This window comes from Anomalospiza imberbis, chromosome 29 (genome assembly GCF_031753505.1).
Source record: "Anomalospiza imberbis isolate Cuckoo-Finch-1a 21T00152 chromosome 29, ASM3175350v1, whole genome shotgun sequence".
Classification (NCBI taxonomy): domain Eukaryota; kingdom Metazoa; phylum Chordata; class Aves; order Passeriformes; family Viduidae; genus Anomalospiza; species Anomalospiza imberbis.
Window position 1 is genome coordinate 2,421,181 of NC_089709.1, and position 12,543 is coordinate 2,433,723.

Here is a 12,543-nt window from a genome sequence, read left to right on the forward strand (position 1 = left end):
GCCGAGGCTCCTGCTGCTCCCTCCAAGCTGTGTCTCCGTGGGATAACAGCAGAGCCAGTGAGCCGTTTCCACCGTGCCGCTCGCGGGGGTCCCGCCGTGCTCAGGCCCCGCGCGACAGTTTCCGTTGCCTTCGGAACCGGCTCGGCAGTTTCAGTTGAGTGAAAAAGGCCAATCGCTTGGTTTTTGAAATTTTAAAAGTTTAATAATAATGAAATAGTTATTAAAATAGTAATACAATTAGAGTAATAAAAATTTAGAGTTAGGACAATCACAAGACAATAAAAAGCAAACAATTATGGACGTCCGGATGCTCTCGGGCACTTAAGCCCGATAAGCATGTTTTGTGAACAAAGGGATAACCCTTAAAAGCAACAGCCTGTTGCATATTCATATATCTCATACATGATGCATAAATTCCTTGCAAATTAAGAACTTTTCTGGGTTTTGTCAATTTCTTCCCCTTAATCCTGGTGGTTCCATAAAGACGGAGAGAAGGTGGAAGAAGGTTTGTCTTTTCCTGTAAGGAGGCAGTAATTCTTTATGGGCCCCCATCACTGCCATCTCTGTGCGAAGAGTTTCTTGATTATCTTATCCATTTCTATTTCTTGATTATCTTATCCATTTCTATTACATGAGCTAGTAAAAAAAATCCTACATTGCAGAGTTTCTATTTTAACATTGTGTTGTAACCTAAAACTATATTTAACACACTATTTAAGAGAGTTAATACAGCACAGCTTTCTAACTTTACACATATAATATTCATTGTAATATTTGCAAAAAAGCCAATCATAAACTATGCATTTTTCACAAGTTGCGCTCTGCTGCAGTGGGTGGGCTGGAATGCAAGCTTCTCTGAGTTCCTCAGAGAGGGGAATAAATGCAGGGGTTTGTCAGGAAAATTAATCCACAAACACCAGAGGTTTATGTCCAAAAAGGAGACAGAGGATTCCTTTTTCCTTTATTAAAATAAAAGGAGAGGCCATGGGGCATTCCCCTGGGGTCTCTCAAATTTTTGGTGGATGCAGCCTCCTTTTTATCCTAATTTCCTGGCTGCATTTCCCTTCTCTCTTTCTCCATTGGCTGAGGTACTTGAGAGGAACAGACTTCCCAAAAACTTCTGCTACCAAAGATTCCCCTCTAATGTACAACCCTCCTTTTTAATTTTTAATTCTTATGGATTTTAGGCTTTCCCCCCATTGTTTCTTTCATCTTTCAATATCCAATTTCATTTGTCAGCCTACAGTTTATTTGTAAAAGCAAATATCTTTTTCCATTCATCAATCAGTGGAATCCTTGCCATTATTCCTTTTATCTCTCAGTGCTGGTTTTATCTACCATTAGACCCACAGCTTGTTTGTAAACACAAATCTGCTATTCCTCTCAGGTTGAATTAAAGCCTTCAGAGAAATTAAGATATATTAAGCCACATCGATATGAAGTAGAAGTGTAGGTTTAAGTTTTAAATAAATAGAAGTAAGTTATAGATAAATTAGAAGTAAGTTATAGTTTTAAGTAAGTTTAAGTTTTAGGTTTTAAGTAAGTAGAAATGTATTTTAAGTGGCTTAAGAAACTGTATTAACTAACAAAGGCCCTAAGGCCTAGTTAAAAGTTCAGCAACTTAGTCCTAGACATAACAAAACATAGCAGAACCTGGCCACTAGAACAATTGGAATTACTCACATAAAATGGATAAAATGACATGCCTAAATAGATAGAACACACAAATAGATAAACTTATTCAGGTAAATTTAAAGTAAGAAAACAGACAGTATATTTGCATAAGTAGATATTAATATATGTGTAGTTTTTTAGGTAAGGACTGAAACTACTTTTGTATCACTTTCATCCTACCTTCGCACATCAGAATCAAGTTCAGATTGGTGTAGAATGTTTCAGAATCGTGCTTTTAGCTAATTGTATGTTTTACAAATAAAAAGGCCCGTAGTGGGGTACAAGGATCACCATCATCATCATCGACCACCACAGCATCAACACAAGAGGAAGGAAGAAGAAAGGAAGGCTGTGGTCCTGGGCATCAGATTCTACACCAGGGAACAACTGCTGCTGCTGCTGATCCTGCACGGAACCTGGGACTCTATACCAGAGAGCAGCCTTGCAGCTGCTGCTCCAGCTTGGGACTCTATGCTAGAAAAGCTTTTAACAAGGATTTTAACACCCTGAACTCTTGCCTTCCAGACTGATGTATTCATGCAATAAACAACCCACAACTGCTCGTGTCTTTTTGAAGACCCCAGACCCAGTAAAAGCTCAACATGGGTGCTGCTCACCCTGATGTTCACCTTCCAAACAGAGAAATTTTGTGTAATTACGTGTCAGTAACTGGAGCTTTAATAAGTCTCAGCAGTTGTAGAGAGACGAAACTTCAGCCAATAAATCGGTGGGGACCAGAGCCCATGGGACACTGAAGACATGGAGCAGGGACATTTGGCCACACAGCCACGAGATGGAGGGGAGCAAACAAGGCCAGCCACCAGCCAAAAGGGCAAAGTGGCTAACTGCAGCAAGGGAAGATCACGACCACTGAGTCAAGAAACCCACTGACCCAAAAGGAGAACACTGGGCATGCACCCTAATTAGCATGAGAAGAGACAGAATCATTTAACCAATAGAAAAGAAAATACTAATACTAATTAATGAGGAACTATGTTACTTGCAGACCGTGAATGTTTAACACTTGTTTACAAAAGAGTAGAAATGTCATTGTTGAGACAGAGACAATACAAATCAACACTCTCCATTTTCAGAAGGCTTCAAACTGGTTTTATTCCAGCATGCATGCTTTTTATACATTCTTACAGAACTCATAAGTTTACACTTTACTCATTGGTCACAAGAGACAAACAAAGTGCTCATTGCAATAGGCAGTTGCAGGTTTCTCTTATTTATCCTTCTTTCTTTCTTGGTTTCTATGTCAACGACCTTGGTAGAAAATTCTTTCCGGGTAAACATGGATCCTCTCATCAAACTTCTCTCTGCTCACAGAAGTCACTGTAAACCTCTTCCACATAGAAATAGTGAACAGTTCGCTCGTTGGGGGTTTCATTGGGGATTGACCCCTGGCACAGAACTGAAGATCAATCAAATCCCTTGGCTCTGGGTGGGATTGGCCTCTCGCACACCGGGGGAAGGAACTCATTTCAGGAGAACATTTTGGTGACCAGATGGGATGGCCATAAAGCCTTGCTTGGATCATCTTCCTGCACCCAGAAATGGAGAATGGGATGGAGCAGGACTCCTGTGGTGTCTCGGAAGGGGGTGGGAGCTTGTGTCTTGCCCGTGGTCCTGCAGACCCCAGCCTCCTCCAGGAGAGCAGCAATGCAGGCTGCAGCCCCCGTGCATGGCATGAAGTGGGGTCTGTGGGGTGCATCTGCCAGAGGGTTGAAAGAGGGTATAGGAAGGATGGAAGTGGGGGGTCTTCTGTGTGGGAACAGGTGAAATCTGATAAATAGAGGAAGGGAACTACCATATGTTTCTTTGCTTTAAATAGTCCTTTTCGTGGAGGGTAGTGTTTCATAATAAAGTCAAAGGTTTCTGTGTGGAAAAAGAGGGGGAAGAGAGCTTTCAAGGAAGCAACCTCCCTTAACAAGGACCAGTCACAAAGAAGAAAAGAAAAAAAAAAAAAAAAGAAAAGACTTGACACAATCTTTCTCTTAGTCTCCTTACTTATATCTGGTTTTAAAAATGTGGAGGTGAAGCTGTGTGGTGTCTGGGTTAGGAGGGTGGGGGTCTCCGCTGCCTGGGATGATGAAGGTGGGGGTCTCCGTTGCACGAGGAGATAAAGGCAGGGGTGTGTGAAGCACGGGCTGGTGACGGTGGGGTGTCTCTGCTGTGATGTGTCTCAGGGGTCTCTCCCGCCCTGGGGGAAGGCGGCAGGGGGCTCTGCCATCCGGGGTGGTGAAGGTGGGGGTCTTCAGTGTACAGGATGATGAAGGAGGGGTCTCCAGAGCATGAGGTGGTGAAGGTGGGTGCCTCTGCTCTCCTGGGAGGTGAAGGTGGGGGTTTCCGCTCTACGGCATGATGAGGGCAGGGGTCTCGGGATGGGGAGGGGTCCCACCCCAGCAGCACCACGGGCTCCCCAGCAGCCACCACCAGCCCCTCCCGGCGCACAGGGAACCACCCCCGCTCCGCCCCGGCCTGGGCGGTGCCGGAGGAGCGGAACGGGGCCACGGGGCTGGCAGGGAAGTTCCGCCCCCGGGCCGGGCCGGGCGGGGTCGGTGCCGGTGCCGGTGCCGGGGCCATGCGCGACGGGAGCCGGCGAGGGCGGCCGCGGCGGGGCAGCGCGACCCGGAGGGGCCATGGGGGCGATGGGGCCGCGGCTGCTGCTCGCCGCGGGGCTGCTGCTCGCCGCTGGCACCGGCAGCGCTGCAGGTGAGCGGGGAACTGGGATCCCGAGTGAGGTGGGAGGTCGGTGGGGAGCGCGGCTCGCCCCCGGTCTGGGCATCGCGGGGATACCCAGGGAGCGGCCCGGGAGGACCGGGATGGGATCGGGAGTCGTAGCCCATCTGGAAGCTCGTTGCCACCTCCTCAGGATGTCCGGTGTGTCCTCCCGGTACGCTCGGTGCGCCTCCCGGGACGTGCGGTGCCCCTTCCCCGGGATGCGCGGTGCCCCCTCCCCGGGATGCGCGGTGTTCCCCCGGTACCGCAGTTCTGTCCCCGGCGCTCCCCGGGCTGGTGGGGCCGTGCAGAGCAGGGTTTGGGTGCTCCCTCCAAACCACCCCCCCCAGCATCCCCGCGCCCTGAGCAGGCAGGGGTTCCCCAAAAGCTGGCGGGAGGGGGGGTCTGAGTCAGCCGAGGCGGGCTCCCAGCCCTGCCCAGTCTCTGTGCTGGTTGTACTGGGCAGCCGGCCGAGGTGATGCAAGGCTTGGCCGAGGAGCCCATCCCGTCCTCCTGCAGCCCCCAAACAGGGGGGTTCCCCACAGGCTCTGCTGGGAGCCGTGCCGTGGCTGCTGTGAGGTGAATGTGGGGGTCCCTGGCACTGCTTCCCACCTGTCCTGGGGGGCTGCAGCAGGTGACGGCAGGGGGCTGTAATGCCTCGGGTGACCAGGCTTTGATGGGTGACCAGGAGGGTCCAGGGTGCAGGCTGGGGGTCCAGGGTGTGATGGGTGACTGGGAGGGTCTGGGCTGTGGTGGGTGACCGTGGGGGTCTGGGCTGTAGGGGGTGACACAGTGGTGAGGGCCCTGTGCAGGTGACAGCTCGCAGCAGCAGCACAGTGAGGAATTAGGACACTCCTGGTCTGTGACCCCGTGGGTCCTGTGGGATAACCGGACACTGCGCTTGGCAGAAGCCACCCAGGTGAGCCCCCGCCCACGTCCCTGGGGTCCCCCACACTTGTGACAGTGCCTGCACCCTGCCACCTCCCCCTGCCCTCTTTGCAGTGCAGGACATGCCGTGTCCTGGCGCCACATCCCCGGTGTTCCCAGCACCCAGAACTCCCGGTGTCCCAGAAGCAGTGGGGAGGGGGCCCCTCAGCAAATCCTCCTTCCCCTCCTGATGCTGGGAGGGACCTTTCTGGGTCGGGGTACCCACCCCGCGCCCCTCCCGGGTGGGGCGGAAGGGCCCAGCCCACCCCGCGGCCGTAGGGACTCTCTCCAATGTTTCCGCAGCGCTGCACCGGGCAGGAAGAGCGGGGGGAATGGGGTGGGGGCCCCGCTCGGTCCAACCTCCCTTTCCCCGACACAATGAGCCCAGGAGGGAGGGACGCTTCCTGCAGGGTGGGTAGGGCATCCCTTCCGACATCTCCCTCTGGGCACGCACCGGGCCCGGGCGCTGCCTCTGAGGGTGCGTGGGGATGGGGCAGCTTGGGGCAGGGGGTACCCCCTTAACCGCGGCCTGTGCCAGGGGGGGTTCCCCGCCCGTCTGACAGTCCTGCTGGAGCTGGAGGGGATGCGGCTGCTGCTGGAGCTAGAGCAAAACTGGTGAGTCTGTGGTTCTGGGGGCAACAGCAGGGTGTGGGATGGGGCTCCCGGACCCGTGCAAGGGTGGGGGTCCTCCGAGGACCCTGAGGCTCTGCCTCTATCCATGGTGCACTTAGAGCGGGGGTCCCTTATTCCCTGTCTCCATCCATGGCACAGGTTGGGTGGGGGCCCCAGGGTGCACCCCCAGCAGGGTGGGAGGTGCTGAGTCCTCCCTTCCTGCCGGAGCGTGCTCAGGGCAGGGTGAGCTGGGGGTTCCTGCTGTGGGTGACACGAGTCTCTGGCAGGGAGCTGGTGCAGGGCACTGGGGCGCTGCTCTATTACCTGCCCGACGGCACACAGGTGATCCAGGAGCCCAAACAGCAGGTATGGCCTCCAGCATGGCTGTCACCTGTGGTGTCCTCAAGCTGTCCCTGTTCCCCAGGGGGACCCCAGCCTGGGGCTGGATCCTGAGCCCCCTTCTCTGCTGCAGGAGCATTGCTGCTACCAGGGGACAGTGCAGGGCTTCCCCGGTTCCTGGGCCAACCTCTGTGCCTGCGCTGGACTCAGGTGAGCCCCCAAGCCCAGTGGTCCGTGAGGCCACTCCAGCTGTGCTGATGATGGGATGGGCTCTATATCCTAGCTCCTCTGTCCTTCCCCAGCGGCCGCCTCTGGCTGTCAGACACCAGGAGCTACACGCTGGAGCCGGACACCAGCAGCCCCCCAGGGCAGCACATGGCATCCCACCTTCGGTTGGACCCACAGAGCTGCAGGCAGGGCCCCCACCCTGGGCCAGAGGCAACAGAGCCGCCCTGGCCACAGAGGGTAGGTCACACAGGGCTCTTGTCCCACAGAGTGTCCGGGTATCAGCACTCTGACCCCTCTCTGTCCCCAGGACAAGCGGGCAGCGGCAGAGCAGCGCTTTGTGGAGCTGGTGATGGTGGTGGACCACGCTGCGGTGAGTGCTGGGCAGTGTCCCCACAACAGGGGCTGCCCTTCCCACAGCCACCTCTCTGACTCCTCTCCCTGTTTCCCCAGTTCCAGAATTACCCCAACCTTCAGCGTGTTCACACCCGGACCCTGGAACTTGCCAACCAGGTGGATGTGGTGAGTCACCGTCGTGTCTGTCCATCCCAGCCCGGTGCCCGGCTGTGCCCTTGCCGCTGCAGTGCTGCGGGGGCTCTGACCCCTCTGTGCCCCCCCAGTTCTTCCGCCCGCTGGGAGTGCGGGTGGCCCTGCTGGCAGTGGAGGTCTGGAGCGAGGGTGATAAGATCGCGGTGGGCAGCAGCGCCCGGGCCGTGCTGGAGCGGTTCCTGCGCTGGCGCCGAGAGGAGCTGTTGCCCCGGCTGCCCCACGACAATGCCCAGCTCCTGACGTGAGTGGGGGACAGGGTGGGGACAGGGGGACGAGGCCACAGCAGTCCCCCAACCCCCTGTGCTCTCTCCCCAGGGGTGCCCACTTTGATGATGTCTCAGTGGGGATGTCGACTCAAGCCTCCATGTGTTCTCCCACACGCTCCGGGGGGGTCTGCATGGTCAGTACCTCTGTCCCCCCACCCCGTCCTCCCACCACCTGCCCTCTCTGACCCTCCTGTCCCACAGGACCACTCTGTCAGTGTCCTCGTCGTGGCCTCCACTGTGGCCCATCAGCTGGGGCACAACCTGGGCATGCGCCACGACAGCGCCGGGCGCCTCTGCGACTGCGGCGACCTCCGGCACGACCGCGGCTGCATCATGGCACCGCCCACAGGGTGAGGGCAGCGGGCAGCCCTTCGGGGAGCTGGGGCCAAGCCCCTTCCTCACCTCACGGGCCCCTTCCTGCCTCTGCAGGTTGACACCTGGCTTGAGCTTCAGCAACTGCAGCCAGCAGGACCTGGAGCGCAGCCTGCAGCAGGGCCAGGGCTGGTGCCTCTCCAACGTCCCCGAGCCCCAGCTCCTGACTGGGAGCCCCACCTGCGGGAACCACTTCGTAGAGCTGGGCGAGGAATGCGACTGCGGCCTCAGTGTGGTACGGGGGGCTCTGGGGTAGGCCTGAAGCCCTGAAGCCACCCTATTTCTCCGTGGCTCTGCTCAGGGGTGTCTGGGGCTGGCAGGGTGGTTTCCAGTCCTGGGTGCTGGTGGCACCTGCTGACTGCAGCCCCCCCACCGCAGGAGTGCACAGATCCTTGCTGCAACAGCAGCTCCTGCCAGCTGATGCCAGGGGCCGTGTGTGCCACTGAGGACGCCTGCTGTGAGGACTGCCAGGTGTGTGGGGATGGGCACCCATGCCATGGGCACACCAGCCACTCCTGGTGGTGGGCCAGGCCCCCACTCACCCCGTTTATCTGACCATGTGCCCCCACAGCTGCGCCGTGCTGGCCACGTGTGTCGGGAGCTGCTGGGCGAGTGCGACCTGCCCGAGTTCTGTGACGGGGTCTCACCGCGCTGCCCCCCTGACACATTCCTGCAGGATGGGCAGCCCTGTGCCGGCGGGCGGGCACGCTGCTACAGCGGGGCCTGTGCCACCTACGAGGGGCAGTGCCAGCAGCTGCTGGGGCCAGGTAGAGCAGGGCCAGGGTGGGGTGCTGGCAGCTAAGTAGGGGTGCTGAGGGTCTCTGCCCCCACCGCAGGTGCCAGTCCTGTCTCCAGCTCCTGCATGGCCGCCCTGAACACAAGAGGGGATGAACGTGGGCACTGCGGGCAGCTCCCCAATGGCTCCTATGTGACTTGCACCCAGCAGTGAGTGAGGTCCTCCTCCTTCTCCATGTCCCCCCTGCCATGCCCCCTGCCCTGACCCCTCTGTCCCTGCAGGGACACCAGCTGTGGAATGCTGCAGTGCCAGCGTGGCAGCTCCCGTGGGGACAGCCCAGAAGGGTTCTGCCAGGGGACCACCCTGCCTGGGGATGAGGATGTGACTGATGCAGCCATGGTGCTGCCTGGCACCACCTGTGGCCCCGGGAAGGTGAGCAATGGGGCAAGAGGGAAGGGACTGGGGAGAGTCTCCCAGTACTGACACCCTATCCCCCACAGATGTGCCTCCAGCACCGGTGCCAGAACGTCTCCGTGCTGGGTGACCAGCAGTGCCAGAGCAAATGCCATGGGCACGGGGTGAGTGCGGGGCTGGGGAGTGGCCGCTAGCAGTGGGGACCTGCCCTTCAGGAGCTGAGCTGAACCGGTGTCACCCACCCAGGTGTGCAACAACCACGGGCACTGCCACTGTGAGCGGGGCTGGGCCCCCCCAAGCTGTGACAGCCCCGGAGTGGGGGGCAGCCAGGACAGCGGCCCTGCCGGCCTTGAGCGAGGTGAGGGACAAGGCGAGCGCGGAGAATGGGGCTTTGTGCGGCTGCCGGGGGGGAGACGGGCACGGCGGGGGCTGACGTGCTGCTCTCCCACAGGGGGAAGCGCCCTGCCCACGGCCCTGCTGCTGAGCGCGCTGCTGGGGCTGGCGCTGGCACTGGGGCTGTGCCGTGCCCGCCGTGCCGGCCTGCACAAGCACCTCTGCCAGCTTGGGAAAGGCACCTCCTGCCAGTACAGGTACTGGGGACAGGGGGGCACGCGGGGGGCACATCGGGGGTATGTGGGGGGCACGTGGGTGTTGGCACGCTCGCCTCTGCATGCGCGTGCCGAGGCACACGGGTGGCACACGGCTGCCACGCTCACCTCTGCATGCGTGTGCCGTGACACGCTCACTTGTACATGTGTGTTGTGACACGCAGGCGGCACACAATCCTCTGCATGCGTGCCGTGCGGATGGCACACTCGCCTCGGCATGTGTGTGCCAAGGCACGCAGGTGGCACGCGACACCTCTGCATGCGTCTGCCGCGGCACATCAGTGGCCTGCTCAACTCTGCTCACGCGTGCTGCGACACACAGGTGGCACGCGCACCTCTGCACGTGGCACGCAGGTGGCACGCTCAATCCTGCATGCGTGTGCCCTGGCACGTGAGCACGTGTGCGCGCGCGCACACACGCACGCACGTGTCCCCCGTGGTGGCCGCCCGAGCGCTACGCACACGTGTCCCCGCAGAGTGACCACCCGCGTGCGTGCATGCGTGCGTGTCCCCAGCGCAGGTCACAGCCCCGTCACCCCACATCCCCGCGGCTCCTCTCGCCCCCCAGCCCCGGGCTGAGCCCCCCACTCTTCTCCCCACAGTGCTGAGACCCGGGTGCGGTTCCTGGGTCCCGGAGCCGCAGACGGCTGGAGCGGGTAACGTCACCGCCGGCGCCCGGGCGTGGGGCTGTCCCCGAGCCGTCCTGCTTCGCAAGGCCTCCGGTGCTGCGCTCTTCCCCTGGCAGTGCCCGTGGGGTGCGGGGCAGCCCCGGGGTGCGGGGTGTCGCATCTGCCAGCGCCGAGGGGTTCGTTTCTCTTGGGCTTCTGCTGGTGTCGGTGTCGCTCGGTCGCCGTGCGGGGTCCCCCAAGTGCCCGGAGCGAGCAGGGTCTCATGCTGTGTCTCCCCTGCAGGATCTCACAGCCAGAGCCCCGGTCGGGCAGCAGCCAAGGTCCCCCTGCGCGTCCCCGGCCCCCGCAGTGGCGTCAGGCCACAGAGCTGCAGGTCATGCACAGCAGCAAGGTGAGGATGGGGGTGCTGGGGGTAGCGGGCGCCCAGTTCACTCCGGTCCTGGGGTGCCAGCTCAGAGCATCCCACGTGCGGGATCCCGCTCCTTGGCACACATAGCAGCCTGGCACGGCCGCTTGGCACAGCCGGGATTGGAGCCCGTCCCAGCCAGGGCTGTGCACTGAGGGGGGGGGTCTCTGTCTCTGCCTGGCGGGAGGGGGGTCTCCGCATGCTGCATGGCTTGTCCCCCCTCTCCCTCTCTCCGCAGCCGGCTGCCCTCAGCTCAGCCCGGCCTGATCCGCCCTCCCGGCCTCTCCCGCCGGACCCTGTGCCCAAGGTAATGCCCGGGCAGCGGGGGGAGGTATCCCCCAGCCCACCCGGGACCCGCTGCATGTCTGGCTGCGCTCCAGCTCTCGGGGACTTGTGTGACACGGCTGTCCCCAGAACCCCTCGTGCCCGGCGGGAGGCTGGTTCCCGTGCTCCCCCACTCGTCCCCCGCTGTCTCACTGTCCGTCTCTCTGCCCAGGCCCCCCCCTCGGACAGGCCGCCCCCCCCCACACGCCCGCTGCCCGCGGACCCTGCGCTGCCGAGCGCTCAGGTAACGGCAGCAGCACCTGCGTGTGGGGCGGGAGGCCAACTGCCGCCCCCTGAGCCCTCGGGGGGTCAGCCCACGACCGAGCTTTGACACCCCCATGCCCTTGCAGCCCCCAGGTCCAGCCAAGCCCCCTCCACCGCAGCGGCCACTGCCCTCGGACCCCCCGGGCCCTTCGCTGCCCCGCAGTGAGACCCCCCCCGGGCACCCCTATGTCACCGTGATTCCTGCCAGGTGAGCACGGGGGGACAGCTCAGGGCCGCGAGGTCCGGGCGGCTTTGAGGGGGCGCTGGGGGGTGCCACGATGGGGGCCTGCAGCGGCCTGAGGGGAGTGTGGGTGGGGGAGAGGGGGTAGCCAGGAGAAATGAGGGGCCAGAATAGGGTGGGAGAGGAGAAAGGAGGGGGTCAGGGTGGGGATCCAGAGCAGGGGACGAGGGGGCTGCAAGGGGAAGTTGTGCGGACGCCACCCTCACCCCATCGCCCTCCCTTCTCTTGCCAGGCCCGCCCCGGCCCCGCCAGAGGCCTGAGCCGCGGGCAGGGAGTGCGCAGCGCTGGATCCGCGGGGAAGGCCGGGCTGCGCCGCCCGCTTTTTCTCCCGCCACGTCAATAAAGGGGCTATGAGCCGCCTCTGCGCTGCCTCCGCCGCACCGGCACCGGGGCACCGCGACCGGCACGGGGTGGGAGGGGGAGCGGGGCGGGACTACAACTCCCGGCAGGCCCCGCGCCGGAAGGGAGCTCCCGAGCGCCGCCGCCCCCTGGCGGGGACTGCGCGCAGCTGCAGCGGGGGGCGGTGTCCGGGGGCCACGTGGGCACGGGCGGGGTGAGGGGACACGGGGGGACACGCGAGTGGGCACGTGTGGGGGTGGGTGTGCGTGTGCCAGGGCCGCCCGGTGGGCACACGAGTGTGCGAGAGCCGCCCTGTGGGCACACGAGTGTGCGAGAGCTGCCCGGTGGGCACACGAGTGTGCAAGAGCCGCTCTGTGGGCACACGAGTGTGCCAGGGCCGCCCGGTGGGCACACGAGTGTGCGAGAGCTGCCCGGTGGGCACACGAGTGTGCAAGAGCCGCTCTGTGGGCACACGAGTGTGCGAGAGCCGCCCTGTGGGCACACGAGTGTGCAAGAGCCGCCCGGTGGGCACACGAGTGTGCGAGAGCCGCTCTGTGGGCACACGAGTGTGCGAGAGCCGCCCGGTGGGCACACGAGTGTGCAAGAGCCGCCCGGTGGGCACACGAGTGTGCGAGAGCCGCTCTGTGGGCACACGAGTGTGCAAGAGCCGCTCTGTGGGCACACGAGTGTGCGAGAGCCGCTCTGTGGGCACACGAGTGTGCGAGAGCCGCCCGGTGGGCACACGAGTGTGCGAGAGCCGCCCGGTGGGCAGGAGCTGCCACACGTGGGGGCACACGCGTGTGCAAGAGCAGCCTCCTGGGCCGTAACGTGCATGCAGGGGTTCCTGTGTGTTCACAGACACGCAGGTGGGCAAGGGCTTCCACAAATACGGGC

The 12,543-nt window shown here is 61.0% G+C and overlaps 1 protein-coding gene across 8 annotated transcripts; it reads left to right on the forward strand.

Annotated features, from left to right (window-relative positions):
- Positions 1-4,299: 4,299 nt before the first annotated feature.
- ADAM15 (ADAM metallopeptidase domain 15) lies at positions 4,300-11,670 on the forward strand. Of its 8 annotated transcripts, none has more exons than XM_068174698.1 (25): positions 4,300-4,392; positions 5,211-5,317; positions 5,864-5,940; positions 6,225-6,303; positions 6,410-6,486; positions 6,579-6,741; positions 6,812-6,874; positions 6,955-7,023; positions 7,122-7,291; positions 7,366-7,450; positions 7,518-7,666; positions 7,746-7,923; positions 8,067-8,159; positions 8,260-8,455; positions 8,525-8,633; positions 8,706-8,856; positions 8,925-9,002; positions 9,085-9,196; positions 9,290-9,428; positions 10,049-10,102; positions 10,358-10,466; positions 10,720-10,788; positions 10,978-11,049; positions 11,156-11,277; positions 11,543-11,670. In XM_068174698.1, the coding sequence occupies exons 1-25, from the start codon at positions 4,320-4,322 to the stop codon at positions 11,568-11,570; spliced, it is 2,622 nt and encodes an 873-aa protein (XP_068030799.1). In that variant the 5' UTR covers positions 4,300-4,319; the 3' UTR covers positions 11,571-11,670. The 8 variants fall into 8 exon arrangements, with proteins under 8 accessions (XP_068030799.1, XP_068030798.1, XP_068030802.1 ...); XM_068174697.1 differs by having other exon boundaries at positions 4,316-4,392; positions 5,199-5,317; XM_068174701.1 differs by lacking the exon at positions 10,978-11,049 and having other exon boundaries at positions 4,316-4,392; positions 5,199-5,317.
- Positions 11,671-12,543: the final 873 nt, after the last annotated feature.